Source organism: Manis pentadactyla, chromosome 5 (genome assembly GCF_030020395.1).
Source record: "Manis pentadactyla isolate mManPen7 chromosome 5, mManPen7.hap1, whole genome shotgun sequence".
In the NCBI taxonomy this organism is placed as follows: Eukaryota; Metazoa; Chordata; class Mammalia; order Pholidota; family Manidae; genus Manis; species Manis pentadactyla.
This window is the reverse complement of record NC_080023.1, coordinates 15,965,920-15,991,851: the sequence shown is the minus strand read 5'-3', so window position 1 is coordinate 15,991,851 and position 25,932 is coordinate 15,965,920. Positions and strand designations below refer to the sequence as shown.

Here is a 25,932-nt window from a genome sequence, read left to right as displayed (position 1 = left end):
GGGAATAGAATTATCTGTTATTTTACATTGTAATTAATTCTGGTTTTTCTCTTTAATATAAGTGAGATATTGTGATTTATAATAAGAAAATATGTTTGATCTTTGCCCCCAGTTTGTGGTATAGAGCTCCTAAAACTGGAAGTTTTAAGCGATAACAGCAATAAAGGTGTTTTTTGTTATACTGATGAAATGACTTTTGGACCTCAACTAAGGAAGGGGGCTGGTTGCAGGGGAACCAAACCAACCTTGTGATTAGAGGGTTGGAACTTTCTGTCTCATCTTTGACCTCCAAGAGAGGATGAGGGCTGGAGCTTGTGTTCACTCACCTATGGGCAATGATTTAATCAATCATGCCCATGTAATGAAGCCTCCTTAAAGACCCCAAAACAGGTTTTGGAGAGCTTCCAGGTTGGTGAACACATGGTGATGTGGGGAGAGTTGTGTGCTAGGAGAGTATGGAAGTTTGCTCTATGCATGTCTTGCCCTGGGCATCTCTTCCACCTGGATGTTCCTGAGGTATGTCCTTTTATAACAAACCAGTAATCCAGTAAATAAAATGTTTCTCTGGGTTCTGTGAGCTATTCTGACAAAGAAATTGAGACCAAGGAGGGGTTTGTTGAAACCACCAATCTGTAACCCACTGGTCAGGAGCACATATGAAAACCTGGACTTGCAAATGCCATCTGAACTGGGTGGACTGGGGGATGGGAAGTTGGGGGTGGGTGGTCTTATAGGACCAAATCCTTAAAGTGTGCCATCTAATTCTATCTCCAGGTAGAAACTGTCAGAATTTAATTAGATTGTAAGACACCTAACTAATGCTGGAGAATTGTTTAGTGATGTGGAGAAATACCCCCTACCCCCAACACACACATGCACTAGAATTGGGTACTTAGCTTGTATAATGGAAGCAAGGTCATTTGTTGGGTCAACTTTTTGGGAGTGGGGCAGGGTACATTGTACACGTGGGCAGGAATTTCAGTGAGTGCTGTGATAAAGGAAAGCAGATGATGGAAAAAGATCAATAAGAAAAGGTACTGGCGAGATTATGTCAGGGAAGCTTGGTCATAGAGTTGAACTAGATCTGAAGGACAAACAGGAGCTGGTCAAAAGAATAAGGGTTCAAGCTGGGAAGCTGTGGGGAGTGAGGCAGAGGCAGAGGCCTGGGAATGAAGAGAAAGCATTTGTAAATCACCTAAAATGTCAGATACAGAAAGGGAGGGCCAACAGGGAAGGCTGGGTACTGAGGCTAAGGTCTGATCCTGGCCGTCTAACGCAGGATGATAAGGAGGCTAGGTTGTCTTGTAGGTGGTAAGGAATCCTTGAGGAGTTCTCTGCCCGGAAGTTAAGATAACAGGGCTATATTCCTAGAAACAAGAAGTCCAATTAGCAGCTCTTTATTCCAAGAGTTCCAACAGGAGCCAATGTAAGTCCAAACTACAGTTAAAGCATTGGAGATGAGAAAGAAGAGAGGTCACTAGATTAAAATAGAATGGGTGTATATACATTTCAGCAACACCTGTCATGTTTATGAGGGAAAGTTCATTTACTCATCTCCAACTCTCTGGGAGCAAGGCTCGGTGCAGTCACAACGGAAAAAGCAAGGTGCGGCCTTCAGAGATGCCACTGAGTCAGTGGCCCCAGAGGCAGGGTTATAAGGGCAGCAAAGTGCCTGCTCACACATACTAGCTACTCATGCACACTGAGTGCTACTAATGAGGATCCTGGGTCAGGAACTTCACCAAGCCATCTCTGATAACCAAGAAACATGACTGAGAAGAGAAGAGTAGAAGCTGGCAGTGGCTGGTGTGGCCTAAGAAGCCTAAAGAGGTCAAGGTGATATCCCAGAGCAGACAGCAGCAGTTAATGGTGGAAAAGGGAATGTGGAAGAATTTCATAGGTACCTGTCCCCTGTAACATTTCTTCTGCTAAGGTAGCTAAGATCATCCCATGATAATTGTATTCATGTTTGCTGCACTTAACCAACCAGTTTAATTACAGCCCAGCCTTAGTTTAGCTATAATATAGAAGGTTCCAGTTCATCTAATCAAAGCTTTCATTGCTAGCTTGCAGAGAACGATAAGGCAAAATCTACTAGTTGATTTCATTACTTGAAATTATTTATATGTATAAGAAATGTACAATTAATTACCCATAGCATATTATATCTAATTTCACATGTAAATTTAGCCTGGCGTTAATGATATGGGACTATGCATAACATTGCCATTATAATATTTATGTGAAATGCTAGTAATTGTGATGAACATTGATTATAACCTGGGGAATTAGTTGTAATGGCTATATACTATAAGCATGAGGGTAAAATGCCTTTTCCTTAATAAGCAAACTAATGGCTAAATTAGTAAATGTTGAATCAAAATCAAATTTAACATGAGGCTATTGTAGTTATGCTTCTAAATTGATTAACTACCTAGAAAGTCTCTAGAAAACAGAAGTGATTTAGGCAATGAACATATTTTGAGAAGCATAGCATCCTGGGAGGTACAGCAGAGACCATTCCGATTCTATAATAAAAGGAAATGGAAGTTTTCTACTTCATTTGCTTAAACACAAAGAACAGCATGAATAAGACAAGAGGGACCCTAAATCTAGCTATGACTAGATCTAGTCCCTGTCTTGCCTTCAAATGGCTGATACACTGGGCTGAGTATTTAAACCCTTTGGACCTTAGTGTTCATCTCTGTAAAACATGAGCAAGCAAAAGTACTACACAGGGTAATGTAAGAATGAAAAATAATAATAATGTCAGCAAAAGGGTTGGCTTACTGCCTGGCACCAAATACATGCTCACTATTTAGTAGATTTTAATCATAGCAGTTATTATATAGGAGATTTTCCTAACAAGCCAATCATAATGACATTGGTCATCTTATTCAACAGTAATTTTGTACCATTGAACTTGTCCCACCAAAGGCTAGATAACTGCCCTGTCCACGATGCTATGAAAGAGTTCTGCATCTAATTATATAAAAAAGCACTCATTGTATGTCACTCACTGTACTGTTTAAAAATAATATTAACAATAATGATAGCTACACACAATAATACTGACCCTTATTTAGAACCCATTATGTTAGGCATTGTGCTGAGTGAATTAAATACACTGACTTTTTAAATTTTCATAGGTAGTATTATTATCTTCTTTTTAGCAAAGGTGGAAAGAGAATCACAGGGAAGTTAAGCAACCTGCCTAAAGTCACACAGATAGAAAGTAACAGAGGCAGGATTCTGACTCAGGAAGTCTGGCCCAGAATGCATTTCAGCAGCTGTGCTGTCCTTTCTCTAAGGTATATAGAGACCCAGGCCCTCATCTGAAGTCTTCAGAGCCAGCTGAGCTTTATCATTCAGATTGTTGCAGATTTAGAAAGGTGATGCAGTGCCTATAGTCTATATTATTTAGTGTCTTCAGCAGTATCTGCAGCATGCTGTAATCAAGTGTATAATGTTTGTACAACAACAACAAAAATGTAATAAACAATTAAAGTGGCAGATACTGCTACTGCTCCAATGCCATCTGATCCACTATGACTGAGTTTTTACATATGGGATGTGGGTAGAAGTGACCATGCTCCTTCTTGTTTCTTCCCATCTGGAGAGACTGTGAGGTCACATATTTCAATTGGCCTAGAAATAAAGTGGAAGGATCGTAGGTCTCTGAATGACTACATGGAGCAGGGCCACCTTCCCATTCATACTTCACTATGTGTGAGTAACAAATAAACTTATATTGTGTTAAGCCACCAAGATTTGGAAGTGTTGATATAGCTATCAGTGTCCTTTGATTAATGCAATATTGATAGATCAGTTGATAGGCAAATTGATACTAACAATATTTTCATGTCAGTTCACTACAGGTTTGGCACAGGATGAATTTTGGCACCAAAATTTGCTGCCTCTCCCTGTCTTTACAATAAGCATTTTTCTTTTTGTTTATAAAAAGTATTTTGGAGGGAGGTGGTGAATTGCAGATAAAGAAATGAAGGACTTGTGTTACTAGCTTCATGCTAGAGATGGGAAGACCCAAACTCAGAGGGCTTAAGTGACTAATCCAAAGTCATTCAGCTAGTAAATAGCAGAATCAGGATTGAACCCCAGTTTTGCCTGTCTCTAAAATATATGGTTTTAACCAGGGGACATCAAACTTTCTGTAAAGGGCCAAATAGTAAATACTTTGGTTTTAGAAGCCACACAGTCTGTACTGTATCTACAATTCTGCTGTTGTAGCACTCAAGCAACCATGGACAAACCTTAAATAACTGAGCATAGCTGTGTTCCAATAAAACTTTATTTATAAAAACACATGGTGGGCCATATTTGACCCTTAGACCATCGTTTTCCAACCCCCATTCTCAACCCCATAACAGATTGACTCCGACCAAAGAACAGAGCCACAATATTTGTGAGCTAACATCTAAGATGGCATTCTATGATTTGGTTACTGAGTATTGTCACCAGCTTTTACAATTACCGCTACTAGTCCATGCCATCCTCAAAAATCACTGATTACCGACTCAGTTGTTGGCTGCATAATCAACCCTGCAACTTTACCACCATTTCAACAGTTACCTTCTATTGAACATTGCCACCCTCAGGGCAATATACACCACTGAATGTGTCCCAAATGCCATGCTTACTTGAGTTATTGAGGCTGAGTTAGAATGTATTTTTTCTTTGGAACAATTATGGAATAGCTATACTTGCTTCCTATAGGTAATTGATGACTTGGCCTCAGAGATATAGTTCAGAGCTTCCAGAAAACAACATTCACTGACAATCCAATCATACAGAATAAAATGTGAGTGGTACCCCCTGGAGATGTTATAAACCTAAAAAGTAATCTCTTTGTCATCATTCACAGTGATGAGAAAAAGTGTTTTTCATCCTGAATATCAGTTATGGTTATAGGAGAAGATTCTCTTTAGGATGAGTTATTTTGTCAAATTTAATATCTATTTTTTTTGAAGTGTCAGACATCAATGGGAATTATTTAGGCAATGTTACTAATAGCTTTATAATTCTGATACTATCAGAGAGTAATCATTAAATTTTATTCTTCATATGTTGCTCAACACACACACTGTACACATAATTCTGTTCTTGCCTAGGGACCATTCCAGGAAGCTTTGCTGTTATTGGAAGGAAAGGAAAGGGAGCTTCAGAATTTTTTCATTTCATGCATTCATTTAACAAATATTTATTGAGCACTACTCTGTGCATTTTTAAGGTGCTAGGGATAGAAGAGCAAACAAAAGACAGAATTTTGTTTCCTCTAAGAGCTATATTCTCCTATTTTTTATGGCTACTTTTTGGAGAATCCAACTATTCTCACCAGGAGGGTCCTTCAACCCTGGGCTCCATCTATACATTTCTGTTGATTCCCAGGGGCTGTGGCCATGCTACACGTGTCCTAAATTTTGTCGTCACCTGCCATTCTGGCCTGCTCCTTCACTGTAGTCCTGCCCTGGGATGTGCATCCAGCGTATCCAGCTTAGCCCAGCCACAGCTGTCCCAGCCTACAACTTCCTGTGGCCCCCAAAGACATGTCCCCCAAATCTCCCCACAGTACAAGCAGTAACGTTTAATGAACCTCAGGATAACAGAAGGTTATAACAAGAGAGACAAGAGAAAAGCATACAATAAATATCTATATCTGCTATTAAAGTCTGAAGGTTGGGCCCTTTTTTAAATTTGTTTTTTAAATAAATTTTACAGTTTGATACCAATTTTACACTTACAGAAAAATTGCAAAGATAGCACAGAGTTCCCATACACCTCACACCCAGCGTCCTCTATTATTAACATCATACACTAATATGGTATATGTACTACAATTAATGAACTAATATTGATACATTATTATTAACTGAAGTCCATGTTTTCTTCGTATTTCCTTAGGAATATCCCTTTTCTGGTCCTGGATCCTATGTAGGCTATACCACATGGCATTTAGTCACCTGTCTCCTTAGGCATCTCTTGGCTGTGACAGTTTCTCCGATATGCTTTGTTTTTGATGACTTTGCCAGTTCTGAGTATGGTCAATTGTTTTGGAATGTCTCAGTTAGAATCTGTTTGATGTATATTTTCTCATGATTAGACTGGTCATATGTGTTTTGAGGAGGAAGATCACAGAGGTAAAGGGCCCTTTAATTTCAAGAATACATAGTCTCAACATGATTCATGCTGTCCACTTCCATCCTGATCACCTGGTGGATGTAGTGTCGGTATCCTCCACTGCAGTTACTCTTGATCCCCTCTTTCCAAACTGTACTCTTTGGAAGGAAGTTATGCACAGCCTATACTTAAGGAGAGGGTAGTTATGCTTCACCTTCTTAGGGTAGTTTCTACATAACTTATTTGGAATTAGTCTGCATGGGAAACTTGTTTCTTCTCTCCCATTTATGAATTTATTCAATCAGTTATTTACCTTGGTGTGGATTAATAGCTATTTTATTTTATACTTTGAGTTTTAATCTCCTATGGCCTTATTTATTTTGTTGCACAAATTCTTCTAGCTTGGCCATGGGGAGACCTGGCAGTTGACTCCAGTGTTCTCTCAACATGTCCTCATCATTCTACTTGCTTTTTTCTTTTGTTTTGTTCATTTCTTCCATCACTTCCTTTCTTTCTGGGACTACAAGATGCTCCAGGATTATGTAATATCCTTCCTGCCACAGTCTTAGAATCTGTCAGTCTCCTCTTTTCATACTCCAACATCCATGGAAACTCTAGAAATCTCCTGTCTTCTAAAAGAGCACACACAGTCAGACACAGGGTTCAAATCCAGACTCTGTCCCTTCTGGCTGTGATACCTGTGGCAAATTCCTCAATGTCTCTGTGCTTGAATTTCCACAAAGTAAAATGGAGATAACAATAATAGAATACCTCACAAAACTACTGTATGATTAAATGATGGACCTAAAGAGCTTAGAAAATTGCCTGGCACATAGAAAATGCTCAATTAATGTTACTGCTTCTGGTTAACCTCTGGGCAGTTGCAGATAATTAATCTCTCTCTCTGTCTCTCTGTCTGGTCAGTGTTCCTGGACATGTAACCAATGGGATTCTTCTTAGCTGATCTTACCTTCTTATAGCATCCAAAGTGGTACATATATTCACATACTGACTCAGCTAAGGCCATATTCTAATTCATCTACACAATAATTTTATGGCAAGAATTATGAATTTCCTGGTACATCTAAATGTTTTACAAATGCTATTAGAAAGTAAGTGAGTTGTAACCACTATGAGTCACTGTTTCATATCACCTAACAGTTATGTCAGATAGTACCAAAAAAGGAGACATAATGTGTGTTTGTATTATACACTGTTCTGTATAACCACAGCCCATTGCTTCAATTCTAGTCAAAATGGCAGCCTGGGCTTTGAGTCAGGGGTCTGGGTTCAATTTCCAGCTTCACTGCTCGCCGACTGTACACCTTGGCTCCGTTACATATTTTCTCTGAGCCTCCGTCTCTAATACAAAGACAATATTTATTTCCTCTGGTTGCATGAGGCTGACATGAAACAATGCATGGAAATTACCTACCACAACCCTCCCAATTAATAAACTGTAGTCATTATTACTATTACATTTCAGTGTTCCTAGGGCCCTTTAACCAGGAATTCTATTTATTTCCTAAGGAAAAAGTTGAAATGATGGGGAATACAGAACATCGTTTTATTACCATAGCGTAATTTATAACAAAGAAAATATTTTAAGTAATTTACACATCCAACAATGGGAAGTATGGTTAAATAAATTACAACATATCCATATGACAAAGGAGTGTTTCAAACTCCAGATCACAGCCATTAGTACGTGGTAGAATTAATGGAGGTTTTAATGACAAGAATATTTTTTAAATTAATAGAAGAGAATCAATGTAATCTTATTGTGATTTTAGGTCCAAAGTGTTCAAAATCCACTGTAATAGTATTATTAGATTAAACCATATGAAATTACTATTTTGGGCAAATACCAAAAATATTAGCAATTTCATGTTGTTCAACCTAATATGTAGTTATTTAAATGATATTGCAATGAATTTTCAGTGGTTGGGAAAATGCTTGTAATTTTGAGCGAAATATACAGAATTGTATATATGCCATCTGACCTTTACTATAAATATATGCTAAGGAATGCATAAAAAAGACAATAGAAATATTCAATGTAAACAGATGATAGAGTTATATGTGATGGCAATTCTCTTCAATATTCTTTTCTTTATTTTTATATAAATCAAACATTATATTTATATATATTTATTATATATTTACATTTATGATTTCTGTTTAAAAATTCATTAATATTTAAGAGTCTCCAGTGAGATCAAACCAAAAACTTTCCTCCAACTTAATTTAATGTGACCATAATTACCTCTTAACACACTAATTTACATAAACAAGTCAATATTGTGCATCAATCAAGGTAAATATATTATCTCATCTATGTAACAAAATCAGACTGTGAATCTTGGAAAAATATGCTTCTTGCTATTTTTAAGATATGCTGATACCTTTTACTAGTTCCAAACAAATGCAAATTTTAGATAGTACCTGAAATTGTATCTTTCAAAAACTTCCAAGAGTAGCTCAACCATTATGGCAGTTTAACTGCAATCAAGGGAGGTCATACTAAAGGAAATAGCCTTAAAAATGTTCATGAAATATGTAAACAAGCATAGAATAAGAAATATAATATATACATATGCGTGACTTTGCATACTGAATCTGTCACTGCCCAACTAGTTAAACTTCTTAACCTTTGGCAAGATACTTAACATTGTTTTCCCATCTATAAATGGGACTATTGATTGCAAATACCTCCAAATGCACGGTTCTAAGCCATGATGTTCTCTGAGTAGCAGGTGGAGTGGTAGAATGTTGATTTGCAAATGTGGGAGCCTTTCCAGGTGAAATTCCAAATTGGCCCCAAACACAAAGTGCAAGGAGGGGCCAAAGAAAGAGGCCGCTTCAGATTAGTAGGTGGCAGGTTTAATAAGAAAGAGAACTTACCTACGGGGCTTGTCTTGGGCATCCACAAGAAGAGTGAATCTCCACACCTGCCCACCAGAAACTTATGTTTATATAGAAGCTTTAACTGGGTTCATATAATCCATATGGTCTCAACACCACCTTACTCTCTCAGGGCTGTGTTCTTGATGTGTCTCTTGTCCAGGAGCAGAAAGCAGACTGTATGGTCTAAGGACAGGGAGTGGTTGAGAGCCTCCACTTGCCAGGTCCAGCTCACAGGTCAACTAGCAGCCATGTCCTCTCAATGACATCTTCCAACATAGTAGGACTAGTGTCCCCGGCAGAGTAACCAGCATTAAGGCATTAAATGAAGGTTTAATAGATAAATAAAACTCACTAGTGAATAAGACTAGGATATTATAAAGATAAATCCCTATGCCTTTTTCCTTCTTTTGCCTTAATTATAAGAGAATGGAAACCAGAATTCAGTATTGATCCCCTTCTCATTTTGTACATTAGGGACAGATGCAACCTTCTTTTAAGATGAAAGTAAGGTAATTGTTCAAAGTACTCTTGAAAGCAGTTGTTTGTTTTAAAGCTTGCAACTTCTGCTTGACAGATTTCAATTACCATTCAGAAAAAATGTGGAGCAAAAACCACAAAAGGCACATTGAGTTTCTCATTTTCCTTTTGTACAAATAAGGAATTGTTCCTGTTTTGAATAACTTTATTGATAATCATCCTGCAAGATGGTGTACTAAAAGAGATGGGGGTGCTCAAAAACCATAATTATCTTTTCATGAAAGTAGTTTCAGGGCACATAGCATTTAAAAGGAAAGTGTGAATTCAGTATCAGCTGGTGAATCAGGATGCTTTTGTTCACAAATAATATAAAATTATATATTAACTAACAAGGACAATATGATAACTTCATTGGCTCGCAGGAACAAAAAACCCAGAGATAGAGTTGGCTACCATGTAAGGGTGGACTCCCCTAGGGTCACAAGAAAATACCAACAGCTCCTGGGCTCCAGGCTTGATTGGTCATGTCCAGCAGGGAAGGGAGAGCACCTGCATTATACACCATACCTAGCAGAAGTCCTGGGAATCATGCAGACGCACCCTGGGTGCAGTCACATGGCAACCATAGAAGCAACTGCCTTGATCCAAGGGATGTAATGTGCTCCCCAAATTTGCCCACATGATGGTTTCATCACTAGAGCTGGAGATGGGGTGCACTTCTGCAGAACGGGATGAAGCACGAAATGGAAATTAGGGGCCTACTAGGGAGGCAGACAACAAAAGTCCACACCTGACTAAAAGTGCTGTCTTTACATTTTTCACTGTTGCTCTGGTCTGCTCTGCTTGGTGAGGGGTGTAATGCCAGTGATGGTTCTTGTCGGGCAACGGTTTTCAGAGTGTGATCCCTGGGCCAACAATATCAGTACCTAATAAATACATTTATTAGAAATGTAATCCTTGGGCTCCACCCCAGACCTAATGAATCAGAAACTCTAGGGCTGGAGCCCAGCAATCTGTTTCAGCACGCCCTCCAGGTGGCCCTGCTGCAAGCTAAATTTTGAGAAATGATGCTCTATGTCTTCCAAGATCTTGTATCCATATGTGCTTTTCAACTAAGGGCATATAACTACTATTCTGTGGTTTGAAACAACAGGTAAGGTTTATATTGATAACCATCAACCTCATCTGGCCTTTCAAAATTGTCCAGCCATCTTTCTCTGATAAGCCTACCTTCCCGTGCTCTGCGGTGACTACTTTATACCTTCCTAAAAGCCAAAGCTTAAGGTTTGCAACTGTATAGTGCACATCTCCAAACAGTGTCATTACCCTTTAATTACAATATGCAATAAGTTATAGGCTTACATTTGTTTTACAATTTCCTGGTAGATGACAGGAAAGTATTTTGAGGGAGGTCTACTGTCCTATAATTTGTGTAAGTCACCTTATTGTCTAGTAGTAGGGCTTCCTCTTTCTCTCTCCTCAAACCTCCAATTCTTACCTTTCCTACCATGTGACTCACTCCCAAGCAGATGACTCCCATGAAAGCTATCAGATGGGGACTGGCTCCTCTTCACCTCTTGTCAGCTACTGGCGTCTGCTACCACGTTCTCCGCCTTCATTGTATTAGCTGAGGACACATGCCTCCTTTCTTCACAGCTTGGACCATCTCCCTGCATTTGGATCCTTGCCACTGTCTCAGGAGTACCAGTTCAGTTCTTACTCTCCTTCTTTCTCACACATGTGTTTAAGCATTTTCCCTTTTTAGATTCTTTTCTTCAGTGTTCAAAGCGTTCATCTTCAAATCTCTCCCGTGATCCCACATTCCTCTTCAGATAGTGCCTTGTCCCTCTGTTGCCATGGTCAGGGAAGACTGTTCAGTATTCCATGTAGAATCTCCACCACTCTTTGCTCCCTCTACTCCATGGAAGCTTCTCCCCTTGGTCACTGGTGACCTGTATGCTGCCGAAGGGATGAACACTGTTCGTTCCCCAGCAGCATCTTGTATCAACACGAAGCATCCTTTCCTAGTGAAATGCACTCTCCTCTTGACTTCTCTTATTTCTTTAGCAACTTATTTTCAAGATCCTTTGCCAGCTTCTCTTCTTTCTGCCTACTAAATATTAGAGATTTTTTGTGGGTTTCTCATGAGTCATGTTTATTTCTCATTCTACATTTCACCCTGAATAAAGACAGGATGTAGAGTAGGTATATTGTCTCGTTGCCACAGCACCATGTGTTGAAGAGATTATGCTTTCCCCATTGCGTGATCTTGGCACCCTCATTGGAAGTCAATGGCCATGGGTGTTAGATATTATTTCCAGATTCTCAGTTTTACTGCATTGTCTATGTATCTATCCTATGCCAGTACCACACTATATTGTAGCTTTGTAGTTTTGAATTTTGAAATTGGAGCTTGAGTTCTCCAACTTTGTCTTTCTTATTCAATATTGTTTTGGCTGTTTAGAGTCCCTTGAAATTCCTTATTAATTTGAAGATCAGTTTTTCCATTTCTGCAAAAAAGGTCAATGGTCATTTTTGATAAATTTTTTCAATAAAATGGTAATTATATGCTTCTTTAATATGATAAAAAGTCAGTACCATGCTTAAAGTAGCTCTAGAAATAGTCTCACTAAATGCAGAAAAAAATAAGGATGTCTATTTATTATTGTCATTATGTAATGTTGTTCCAGAGGCATTATTCAATGGAATTAGGAAAAAGGAGGTAATTAAAAACATAAAAATTCATAAGAAGAGGTAAAATTAACTCCGTTAACAGCTACTATCATCACATTCATGAAAAACCTAGGAGATCCAATTGAAAAAATATCATGTACAACAGGAACACTCATTTAGTTGGCAGCATACAAAATTATTATAAAAATAAATAGCTTTCATAAATACAATCAAAACTAATTTAGAATATGTAAAAAAGAAAATACCTCATTTATAACAGCAGCAGCAGGATTAAATACCTATAAATAAATATGACTGAGAAATGAGAAAACAAATCAGAAAAACAAAAAGACCTAAAACATAGAAGAGTTTGGTATACTACATAATGGCCCACCAAAAACGTTTATATCCTAAGTTCTGAAACTTGTGAATATGTTGCCTTACATGGTAAAAGGAGCTTTGCAGATGGGATTAAAGATTCGAGATGGAGAGATCATTCTGGAATGTCTGAATGGGCTCCAGGTAATCACATGGCTCCTTTAAGAGAGAGAGGAAAACGGGGTAAGAAAGAGGACATAGGAACAGTGGGTAATAAATCATAAATAATCTCTAATCAGTGGGTAATAAATATTATTGTGAAAACAAGATAACTATCTAAAAACATTAAATTAATTCCAAATGGAATAAAGATTTAAATATAGAGAAGTAAACTTCAAAAGTACTAGAAAAAAGCTAGGAAAAAACTTTGTAACTTCAGAATGGAGATCTTTTCAATATGATATAAACCAAAAGACATAAAGTAAAAGACTGACAAATTCTAGAATATAAAAATGAAAAGAGGCCTACTTTACAAAAATCAACATAATAAAAATCAAAAGCAATGACAAACTGGAAAACAACACTTGAAGACATATTCCAGACAATGGTTAATTTCACTAATATGTAAAGAGTTTCTATAAATCAAGGCATTTGAAAAAAATGCTCAAATATATTCATGATAGAATAAATAGAAATGTAAATAATCTAAGAAAGAGTTATCCATAAAACTGGAAAAGATCAAAGTTTGATACTATAACGTATTAATGAGCTATGATATTCTTATACATAGATTCTGAGGGGAATAATTGGGGGACATTTTGGAAATAACTCTAAAACTTACAGGTGTTCAAATCCTTTGACTCAGCAATTCTACCTCTAAGTACTATATCCAAGTATACCCACAAGATATACTTGTTGACATATAAACAATGTATATATAAAGTTACTCTTTGTAGCTTTGTTTTTAAAAAGGTTAGAAATCTTTAAATATTCATCAATGAGAAATTGGCTAAATAAACTATGATACATTCATGATTCTATGCAAGAGTGGAAAAGATTAACGTTATTTTCAAAGTTTATTAAGTGAAAAAAAAAAGTTTAGAATAGCCTGCTAGACTATCATCTGTGTAAAGCAAGGTAGAAGATATTTATGTGTGTGTGTGTGTGTGTGTGTGTGTGTGTATGCTCTATTATGCTCTATAATTATATATGCATGAAAATTCTTTGGAAGTAAATACAAGAACCTCCTACTGCCACTTGTCTATGAGGAAAGAAATAGGGTAGCTGGTGTCCAGGAACAGGGAGAACATTTTTTCCCAAACATCTTAGAAATTTAAAAATTTTGAGCTACATGAATGTTATCTATTTTAAGATGTAGGGGAAAAAAACATAAGAAATTGAGACAAGAAAATGATAAAATGATGGAATGTAGAAATGTACAATGTGAATTCACCCAGAAGTCCACATCCAGGTTTTCCTTCTGCTCTTTCATTTCTATCTAACAATAAATTATCAACTCTATGTGAACTCAGAATTACATTACAGTGTTTACTCTCCATGACAACAAATATATATGAATTTGATCAAATTAATCTGGTTCATCTACAATGCAGTCAAAGCAGTCTAACCATGATACTGGCTGAGGGCTCCATTTACTTGGTACTTATATAGCTCATGCCCTTGCCAGTCATTGTTATAAGCAACTTAACTCTTTTAATACTCATTAATTCTAAGAAGTAGGTACTATAATCTCCATTGTACAGATCTGGAAACTGATGCAAAAGGATGTCAAGCTGTCTGAGGACACAAAAGCTATCAGGTGACATAACTGGAATTTGAATGCAGACAGTCTGGCCTCCAGCACCGTGCTCCTAACCACTGCCAGCATGAACACTATAACTTGATTTCTAAGTAAAGGTTGTAACTGTTCCATATCTTAAGGACAGTCCACCTTTCTTGTTAGCAGATCTTTTTCATGGGAATTACATTATGGATGTGCTTGTATTCTAAAAGATGCAGTGTTAGATTCTTTTCAGTAAAAGAATTGTGTGTTCTTGTAGTGTTGTGTGCACTTTATAGCCAATACCACTTACAGCCTGCATCTTGCTGTTTGGGTGTTTGTTCTGATATAATTTCCAGTTCCACAGCTGATTTGAGTCACAGTTTCCAATTGGAAGATGAGAATATTAAAGCCAAGGAGTGGTGGCCACAACAGATGATTTTGGCTAAGGGCCCCATTTGACCAAGATGAAAAACAGGACCAAGGACCCATTGATTATTTTGCTAAATAAATAGTTCAAAATCAAGAAGGTTATAACCCTTGCTTTCATCATTTGTGAGAGAACATTATCAGAATCTGTGTCTTAGATTTTTTTTTAAATGTCATATAAAAATGTACTTTTATTTCTTTTTAGGATTTCATCAAGGGTCTTTCCATTTTGCTACGGGGGACAGTACAAGAAAAACTCAACTGGGCATTTAATTTGTATGATATAAATAAAGATGGCTACATCACTAAAGAAGTAAGAAATGCCTTACCAACACAACTATCTTTTAGACCATTTTCATTTTTTAACTTCAAAATGTTACTGCAATTATTAATTTGAGAGTCACTTTTCCAGTATATCTAAAGATTTTATGTGGTGATGGAGAAACAGTCTAATAAGCATTTTGGAATGGATAGAAATAGTTTATGGTGAATCTGCAAAGTAAACATAAAATGAATAAGGCTTTTACTGGTTTCCAGATGACATTCTAATAAATACAATAAGTGGGATAAAGATTGTGGTTGGGATCAGTCAGTAAGAAAATGTGTCCAGACCATGTTAGGATATTTATCCTATGACCTTTTTTCCCCATATAATATAATCCATATGGAAACATGCAATTTTAAAATGACGTAGATTGTGTGATGACCTGCACTGTGTGGAAAATGGCCTGATGGAATGGTGGGGCCCCCAAACACTTCCAGGCATGCTATCCAAGAAAGAAGACCCACAGACCAAATTAAGTTGCTCATATCAAATGGTTTATGAAACCAATTTAAAACATAGTAAGAAGAAGCAAGTGAAAATGGATGGGGTAAGTGAAACAGATTCAGGACAGGGTGCAAGCAGGACTGAGGGATGACACTACCTGAGTCATGGGGGTGGAGCAGGGGCCTTAATGTTCATATGTCCTTCCTCACTGCCTCACTGACTTTCCTGAAAGTTGAGTTTTGGGCAAGAGGTCTCTCAGACCTGACCGATGACATGAGCTTGCTCTATTGACACAAGAACAGGTACACCTGACCGTTGCTATAGCATATGGCAATTAACCTGATATATGACATGGGTTTCCTTTTGTGTTTCTTGAGCAGAGGATATATGGAGCTGGGCTATTTCTTACCAACAAATATCTGAATTAAGACTTCATTAATATTAAGTATCTGCATATGTATATTGAGCATACCCTGAATAGTTAGTGCCTCTCATATATTTGGAATACAGTAAACATTTAGTACTCAGAAATCTCAAGAATATTAGGTATCTCTTGGTCCTTCAATCACTTGCAATATCTTTCTATGTTAAACACAAACATGCTGTTCTTACTACGTATGTCTAATACATCTCATGAATTCTTCCTGGGTCAAACTTCTTGTGACTTCCCTAAACTCAAAACATCTTAAAAGCTTTCACCTGCTATTGATAAATTACAAACTACTTTATCATTAATTAATGTAACTGAATACTCTCAAAAGTAAAGATATGACTTCCATGTCATCAACTTAACTCAGAAACTTTTATGTAGAAACTTCAATATGAAGGAAACAAATGTAAAGCAGCAAATCTAAATTTGTCTGAACAATGAGATTTTGTTTGCTAAGATTTAAAACGACAAGTTGTTTGTTCATGAGCTCTTCAGGAGTTTCCCAGGTGAAATCTGAAACAGGCCCCCCTACACAGAGGGCAAAGAGAGACTAAACAGAGGCAGGCCACCCCGGGTAGATTGGTGGCAGGTTTCATAAGCAAGGGAGCTTAAGTGTCTTGGGCGGCCTCCACACCCACACACTAAAATCTTAGTTTATATAGAGGCCCTAACTGTTTCAGTCACATGTCTAGTCCAGATGGTCTACACCACATCACTGTCTCAAGGCTATGTCCTTGCGGTGGCTTCTGGGGGCAGGAAGTGTAAGCAAAATGCATATTCCAAGGACAGGGAAATGGGTGAGGAGCCTCAGATTACCAGGGTCCAGATCCCTGGTCAACAGATGGCCACATCTTCTTGATGACCTCCCCCAACACTCCACCCATGGCGAGAGGCTCTTACAATCCCATGTGACACCTTCCTCCACCAGGGGCCCTGAGCAGTCAGCAAGGGGTTTTACTAGCATGGAGGTGGCTCCCTCTGCAGCTAACTGATTCCCTGGGGACACTGGAGGCAGACGCCACAGCAGTGCAGGCACATGTGAGAGAAGACACAGGTTATAGCAATGATTCCCCAAATTGGTGACAACTTTTTTCACTAAGAGTCCAGGATCCAAAAAACTACTAGTTTCTTAAGTCCCCTCACCTGAAGTAGGATCACCCAGGGTGTTCTGTTGTGTCCTCATGTGATTTAATGAAGATGATACATTAGCAGACTCATCAGGCATGAACACACGACATTCTGTGCAGATAATGGCACAGGTGCCTCCTTGCGGAGACGTAATAAGGTCCAAGGCCATGTAGTTTTGGAGGACAACTTTCAGTGTTCAGTAAGGACAAGCTTTGTTGCTGTCATTTAGGCTGGCTGGGCGAATTTAGTAAGGGCTTCCACAATGGCCTCCAGGCCAGTGGAGGGAACAAAGATGGTGGCCAAATATTTACCAGTGGGAAGCAGAACGTGGCCTTGAGGAGAGGGAAGTTGACAGTCTGAAGAAATTGACCCGGCTATGCACACCATATGTGTTGGCCAGAGAACGCAGCACTGCCAGGCTTGAGGAGATGGACTAAGGGGAAGAATATGCCAGACCAGAACCCCCACCTTCTTCCTTCTTTCATTCGTGCCTGTTCCATTCCAGGTGAAGGGCGTTTCTACAGTCTAGCTTGCAGCAGGACAGTGGGCTCCCGCTGGAGACTGAGTAGTTCCCCCTTTCCCGTTGTGACCAGCTCTAACCATCTCATATGTCCCCTTCTACAACATGCCCTGAGTGGACAGGGGTGAGAAGTAACTTACCCACCCCAGTGGAACACCCCACTGAAAATCCTACAAGATAATTCCTTTCCCAGGTGTGAAGGGGCTTGGCGTTATGAGCGGTACAGTGCACTGACCCACAGTAGAGTCGGGCAATGGCTGTCTTGTTGACCTCCTGATGGTACTGGGTGCCTTGGCAGGGGTCTGGCACATCGGACAACAGGCTCTACTTGTTGATTATTAAAATGTATTAAAGCCTGGGACAATGCTCCAATGTAGCCTTACCTTTTTGTAATTTAATCTGCTGTTTTAATATTTCATTTTTGCTTTCCACCAACCCTGCAGCTGGCAGATTATAGAGGTTATAAAATCTCCATTCCATGTCATGTTCTTTTGCCCAGTCTTGAGCATCATGAACTTTGTAATGTGACCCCTGATCACTGTCTAGTCAATAGGGGTATCCATACATGGTACTCAGTTTCTCTGGTCCCCTTATGGTGGCAGCCTGGTTTGCATGGTGACAGGAGAAAGCTTGGCTTAGGGCAGATGCAGTGTCCACAGAAACCAAGGCCATGTAGAATGCTCACTCAGAGGGAGAGGTCCAATATAATCAATTTATCAGCTCCTTGCCTGTTGGGAACTCTAGTAGCTGGCCACAGACTCTGTTGGAAATTACCTTGGGTGTTGTTTAGAACACACAGGAATTGCTCTTACTGCATTAACTAAGTCACTATATTTCAGGGGTAATTGGCATCGTTGGCAATAAACCATCCCACCTGGGAGCAATGGTGGCTGCTCTTTCTATGTACCTGATTTGCTGTATCTACTGAAGGGCCAGTAATATGGACTCACCCTGAGCTAGGGCTTCAGGTTCCTGATTGCCAAGGGGTGTCTGTGCCTTATGAGCCTGGATGTAGAAAACAGTGAGGACTGTCTTGGACTCTTGCAGGCTGACCCAAATGTCTCTCCACATATTCTGACTCTGTGGGGCTTAGTCATGATCACCCATCCCTTGGCTTACCACTGTCCAAGCCACAGGGTCAATCCCTTTAGAACAGCCCAACTGTAAGTGCAAAGGGATAAAGGCCAGGGCTCATGACTGATCACCAGCTAGACCCCTCTGAGTTCAGCCCACTGGCTACTGCACTGGCTGCTCTACCTGGAGGTACACTGTGTGCTCTGTTAGGAGTTGTTGCTCTAGCAGGTATATTGGGTTTCTGTCTCCTTCCAGAGCTGGGACCAAAATCCTAGGAGCACTCTTCCTGGTTGTCTCTGCCTCAGTGCCTGACTCATACCCTTCATAGTCATGGACACATCTAATTCAAATGGTAGCTCTGCTTGGAAGATGCTCAGAGCTTTAATCTGCTTCCCTAGAATTTTGCCTTCTCAAAGTTGGTTTACTGCTCTGACCCCCAGTCTCGCATGTGCCCTTTCTTTACCAGGAGATATAAAGGTTGGAGGCACTATGCCAGGTGGAGAATAAAAGTCCTCCAAACCCCCAAATCCCCACAGTCTTGCAGCTCTCTTGCATTTTTAGGGCTTGGATAAGCTTGCACCTTATCAGTCACATCTTTTGGGACAACATGGGTCTTCTCCAACCAAGGGACCTTATGGCAGCCTTGGATTTTCTGTGGGTTCATCAACCACCCTTTCCTTCACAGATGTTCTGGTGAATTCTGCAGGGTATTCCACAGCAGAGATGAGCTCTCACACATTAGCATGACATCATCAATGTCATGGGCCCATGTTAATGATACGGGGAAAGAGAGCAGGGACCGATCTCAGGCTACCATCCCATGACATCTGGTGGGGCTGTGCAGGAAGCCTGGGGAAACATTTGGAAAGTCTGTTGTTGCCCCTCCATGTGAAGGCAAACTGACCTTGTGACTCACTGGCCAGGGGTTATACCAAAAAATGTATTTGCTAAGTCTAGCACAGCATGGTACACTCCTGGATCCATGGCCAAGAGATTTAATAGTGGGCACAGCCGAATGGATGGAGGCAGGGGACCCTACCTTGTTCAATTCTTAATGGTCCACCATCATCCGTCATCAGCCATTAGGCTTTTTTAAGCAACCATACTAGGCTGTTGGAGACATGATGGGCAGGGGGTGCAATACCCACTCAGTGCAGTTCTTGGATGTTTCTCCTATCTCACTATAACCAACAGACAAGTATATTCTTTGCCAGTTACCACTCTTCTTGGGAGCGGAAGGGACTTTACCAGTCCCAGTTGGCGTTCCCCCTCACCACTGGTATGATTACTTTAACCCAGAGGCAGAGTTCAACGAAAGAGGTTTGCAGAGTTTGACCCTGTGGAATGTTCATGTTCTTGTTCTATATGTCCTCTGGTATTAGAGAGATAAAAACTTCATAATCCATGGTGGGGGAACAACCAATTTGCAGTGTCAAAGGGATCTTCCCAACCATAAGTGTTTGCCCTCCCTTACCATTGATGGTGCAGATGGGCCAGAAAACTTCTGAGGGTTACATGTATTATATTACATTCAGCTCCAGTGTGAACCACAGCTGTCACCATTTGTTTATTCCTGGGGAACCAGTGAATAGTGAGCTCAACATGAGGCCTCTGATCATCTCCAAGAGCCCTCACCTGGAGACAGCCTTGGCCTGTGTCCTATACCCAGAGCTTGGGAACCCACAAATCCCTAAAGGGCTCTGTTGGAGCAGGTGGGGCATCAGGAATGGTAGGGGCAGATGGGGCAGGTATGAACTATCATTCAGGTTTTAAGGCTTTCCACAGGCTGACTGACACAGCATTGGGCTGTTGGTCGATCTGTTCAGGTGGTGTTCCCACAGCAGTGAGGCCAAACCACATTTGCTTCCAGGTTATTTTTACTGGAACCTTTACAACCAGTTGGGATAGCCTGTTTTCCAAGCTTCCTCTCTGTCTTGGGTTTTGTGCATAGTCCATACCTGTTCCCATCAGGATGTGTTAGTTTCCTCCAGATAAGCAGTGGATTGCTCAACATTGTAAATGTCTTGTTCTGCAGCTGCATTCAGCATGGACACCAGTGTCCCAAACCAGCTACTGGGGGAAAACTGGAGAATCTTAGCTTTCATTCCTACATTGAATGCAGCCTGATCAAAAGGCTTCAAAGACAGAGGCATAGATTGCCTGTTTCACCCCCAACTCTCTAAGAATTTGGTGTACCTCCAAAATAGATTGCCAGGGTTCCACAAGCCCAAGGACCCGCCCCTTGTTTGGCCAAGCCACACTGCAAGCTAGAATATCCACACTCTAATGGAGGGTCTCCCTTGAATCCCCTGAGTGCCATGCACTCACTGCAAGAGGGCAGGGTAATGGTTAATTTGCTCATTTGCTCTGCCTCCTACCTGGTCAAAGTAATGCCATCATCCCCACTAATCCCCCTGGACTTGCCTGGGTTACTTTTCCTGATCTTTTGCTGGAACTTGGCAGCCAGGTCCACAAGCTCAGCAGGAGTATAGTCTCTCATCAGGAACATTTCTTGGACTGGGTTCTGTGCTGCTGTCGGGGCTGCTCTTGCTTTCTTTTGTAATAGGGGTCAGACTGCATGGGGTGTTTTGTCTGTCTCACCATCAATTACAACATCCTCCTCTTCAAGTTCATCCTTATCACAGGGTTTCTCTTTGCCACAGTGCACTGTGCAGTTTCTAAAAGAAGCCTGTTAAAGCAGTCAGTGTTTTGGGGTGTCCAGTACTCAAGGGGTGGTCCACAAGCCCCTGACATATGGGCCACCCCACCCCACATAGAATTGTTGGCCAATTCAGGATTTTCCCTAGAGATGCCTCTTTCCCAAGGCCTGTTTCTTCAGTCTCCTGGCTGGCTTACCAATTGTTGTTTTGACAGCTCCCTGAGAGCTTTCCAGGTGAAGCCAGCTCCCTTAGTGGAGGGCAAAGAAAGACCAGAGGAAGAGGTAAGCCACTCCACGTTGGTAGGTGGCAGGTTGAATAAGCAAGGGCATTTACATACAAGGCTTACTTCTAGTGGCCACAAGATGAGTAACCTCTGCATCCACCTGCCAGAATCCTATATAGAGGCTTTAACGGGATTCAGTTAGGTATTCGGCACAGATGGTCTCAACACCACAACACTATCTCATGGTCATGTCCTTGGGGCAGCCTCTGCACAGGGAAGGCAAGTGGAATGCACATGGCACGGGGAAGGTGTGAGGAGCCTCAGATTGCCAGGGTCCAAGCCCACAAGTCAACTGGCAGTCACATCTTCTCAATGACTTCCCATGACGAGTCAAAAACTAGGTTTTGTTTTAATAAAATAATGAATTTTCAAGTGTTTCCCACAGTCACATATTTTGACTAATCTACATGTGTGATTTCTTCAGTTTAAGAATTCTATGAGTAAGAAAAAAAACAATGAAAATCTTAATGACCTTTGAGACCTTTGTTACTGGAGAAGTGTCCTTGGTCTCCTTGCAAGAAAGAATTCAAGAAAGGATGCAGAAAAGCTGTTGAGCATTAAGAGTTTATTTGGAAAACAAGATTATAGAAAAAAAGACAAAGAGTACATGTCTGAGAGCTGGGGCACAGTTATGCCAAGGGAACAATAGGGAGCCTTTTTTCTATAAAGGGAGGTGGATGTTCACTAAGAGGGATCAGGCTGCAAAGGGAACAGGTGTGGTCTTTTCAGGTCAGGCTTGCTCCACCCTCACGTGGGCAGAGGGATTTTTGACTATATTTGGTTCCCATGGGCACTGTCATGGCTGGGGAGGTGTGGTTTTTACTATGCTAATGAAAGAGGGGTGTGAGTTTTATTATGCTAATGGTTGTGAGGTGAAGTTTGGGTCAACTTCTCCAAGTTGGAGCTAGTGGCTTTTGACTGGTCTGTTACCTATATTTTCACTTCAAATCCTGCGAGAACTGCTTGCACAAGAATGTGTGGGATGTAAGCAAGCACCTGACCAAAGTCCCCTACCCTCCCCCTGCTTATATCTAGCTATCTATATATTCTAACAACTTGATGTGGCGTTGATTTTATTCTCAATAAAAGGAAATCAATAATCAACATATAAAATACATGAAAACTCAATAAAGCAAAGATAGTCTCTGAGAAGTCTAGGGAAATCCAAACATTAAACCAAAATATTCCTTTTCTGGTCATCTTACATGTGCAGGAATTTGCTTCATTTTGAAATGAAGAAAATAATTCTTATATTCTGATTCTGCTGCTTTTAACGTACAAAGCTGTTGGTTTTTCCCCGGGGACAACCAAAAGACATTTAAAGAAGAATCAGAGAAAACTAAAAAAATTTGAAGTTGAGTAAGAATAATTTATCAGACTGGTTTCTTCATACAGTGCACACAGCCTCATGTATGTACTGTTTACTTTTCAGGAAATGCTTGATATAATGAAAGCAATATATGATATGATGGGTAAATGCACATATCCTGTCCTCAAAGAAGATGCTCCCAGACAACATGTTGAAACATTTTTCCAGGTAGGAATGCAAACAGAAGTCAAACAGAAAGAGAAAATTAAGAATAAATTTCCTGATGTTTGCAAAGTGTCATGATGATTCAAAAGAATGAGAAAGAAAAGAATTTTTACTGAAAGGGACAAAACAGTAGACTATTTATCATCATACTAATTCTGTAATTGGGTTTTGAGTTTATTATAATACTGATAACATTTATTGAACATTCACTAAATCCTAGATAGAACACTAAGTCTATTTGTCACATTATACCTTTGCTTTGTGTGTTCATTCAATTCTTACAAGAATCCCATGAGGTCATAAATCCTTATTAGCCCCATTTTACAGATGAGAAAAATCAAGGCTCTGAAAGTTTCAGCAAATTGCCTGAGCTCTGACATAGCTGGGGGCAGAGTGATTCTAGACCTTCACCACATTCTATTGGAAAGGGAACAGCCTAAAGCAGTTGGCTAAATGATTCTTATTGATCAACTTCTAGTTGATGCTCTGAAGCAGTTCCCCATAAGAGAGGTAGTTGGGCTTTCCTTAATTTCAGCTCATTAAGTTCAGGTGTGAGGGTATCAAGGGCTAAGTCTAAATAAAGTTTTTTGTTCTTTTCTTCCTGAACAGAAAATGGACAAAAATAAAGATGGAGTTGTTACTATAGATGAGTTCATTGAAAGTTGCCAAAAAGTAAGTAATGATAGTAAAGAACTACCCCTTTTGCTTTCATAATAGCTAGACTAAGCATTGCAGCTAGCTACCATGAACTGAGCAAAATAAAGATCCTATGCCTAAACCTACCACTCCTAGCAGCTGAGAGATAAGCCTACGGGTTTGAAAACAATCACCAATTTACACATTCCATTAATCAACATTTATAGAGCGCCTACCCCGAGGTAGGTATGCAGAAAGCCCACAAAGTTGCACAGGTACTGCTTTTGTTCCCAAAATCCTTTAGAGTATCCATCACTGAGGGTAGGTCACTGAGGGTAGCATTTGAACCGTTCTTTCCTCAGACTTAGCATATGACATGTGTATCTCTGGTACAGCCAACATATATTCCAATAAAGCCAAGCAGGCATCACAGGCCGCACGAACATCTGATTTCTAGAGAAACACATTGTGTTAATGTATGTGAATGAGAAATGGCTTTTTGGCTAAACCAGTAGTGACTTTTAGTCACAAAGAATAAGGCACAGAAAATTCTGAGGAAAAATCGAGTAACTTCACCGTCTGCTGGGAGACCAGTTTTAGCTTACCTAGAATGATTTGACTTGATGTGTGGGTAGGACCACAATTAAGAAATGCTCAGATAGATATGCAGACCAACATGGCTGGTGCTTAGCTTTTCTCTTTATTTTCATATTGATCCACCTTCCTTTCCTGATGTCTGCTTGTTTCTTAACTCGTACTTCTATTTGGTGGGCCTTGAGAGCACTAAGTGGTGACATCAGCCTGCTTAACGGCGATGTCACTTGACTTCTAGCCTTGGCGGTCCCCTTACTTCAGCTACCATTTACCATCACTACAACCTGCTCCCTGAGTGCCAGTCACATACAGTCTCCAAGTGCCTCCATAATGCCTGAAGTCCTTGGAAACAAAGGAATAGGCTGAACTGAATACAGCCATTGGGTAATGGTTTCTCCCAAACAACCCCTTCTCTGGCATTCAGACCTTTCATTTTTAAAGGCTCCTGAGGGCCACACAGGTTTAGCTCTAACAGACACAGAAAGAGTGATGTAATTACTGCAAACACGGCTACAAGCCCCAAACTCTAATCCTCATGAATCCTTACACATAAACTCTTAGCTCACACATAAACCCTGTTTCCTTCTACATGGACATGTCTCTGTGATTTGGCCTGTGATCTTCCTGGAACACCAAAATTTGCATTTGCCTCTGTGCCTCTCTAGCTTCCATTCTGGCTTCTAATTGGAGAACTATCCTCTACTCACACCAAGTAGTATTTAAATAAAGTGTTTAAAGCCCAGTAGATTCAACAAAACATAAAATGGGCTCATAGTAATCTATGCGGTAAATGCATAGACTAATATTTACTTTTGCACTTAGTATTTGAGCTTTTGGTATAGGCCCTTGGCTGGGAGGAGGCAGTATTTAGAGGCAAGATAGCACACTCTTCTTGCAAACATGCTGAATTTAATCCTGCTGTGCTTCTTCCTTACAGGATGAAAACATAATGCGCTCCATGCAGCTCTTTGAAAATGTGATTTAACTTGTCAAATACACATCCTCACACAGACAAATGTGAACTATTCTTCCGCACTTAAAGTTGGAGCTATCACTTTTAGCATAGATTGCTCAGCTTTACACTGAGGCATATTATGCAAACAAGCTTTGTTTTAACATAAAGCAATCCCCAAAAGGTTTGAGCTTTCCAGTTTTAAATTCACATCCTTTTCATAATACAACTGAGTTCATGGGATGTTCTAAGTCGTCTCATACCCTGTGAATATTGAAAAGTAAGAGAATTTGGCATATAGTTTTATTGATTCTTTAGCCATGGGATTGAGCTTTCACATTATCAGTGATTTTAAAATGCCAGTGTTTTTTGCTACTCATTTATATGTATTCAGCCCCAGGATTTTAAATCGTTTTCTAAAATACTGACATCCATATTTAATTTCCAGAAATTAATTTTCATGTTCATATGCTGTAATTCCATTTATATACTTTAAGTAAAAAGGATCACTCCAATAAAAAAAAGGCAAACATATAGTCCCAGTTTCTATAGATTTGCTGCTTTCTGTTAAAGACATTCATTTATCTAGCATTTTTTATAACATGAAACAAATGAATCACCAGATGTCAGCAT

At 39.8% G+C, this 25,932-nt stretch overlaps 1 protein-coding gene across 3 annotated transcripts in view; it reads left to right on the top strand.

The window, feature by feature from the left end:
- Positions 1 to 25,802, top strand: part of KCNIP4 (potassium voltage-gated channel interacting protein 4) — a 548,447-nt gene extending 522,645 nt beyond the window's left edge. For all 3 annotated transcript variants that reach the window (XM_036921018.2, XM_036921017.2, XM_057502132.1), the window contains exons 5-8: positions 14,925 to 15,032; positions 23,016 to 23,120; positions 23,727 to 23,789; positions 25,285 to 25,802. In XM_036921018.2, the coding sequence (XP_036776913.1) occupies positions 14,925 to 15,032; positions 23,016 to 23,120; positions 23,727 to 23,789; positions 25,285 to 25,332 (324 nt within the window). In that variant the 3' untranslated portion in view covers positions 25,333 to 25,802. The remainder of the gene's footprint in view (positions 1 to 14,924; positions 15,033 to 23,015; positions 23,121 to 23,726; positions 23,790 to 25,284) is intronic.
- The last annotated feature ends 130 nt before the right edge of the window (positions 25,803 to 25,932 follow it).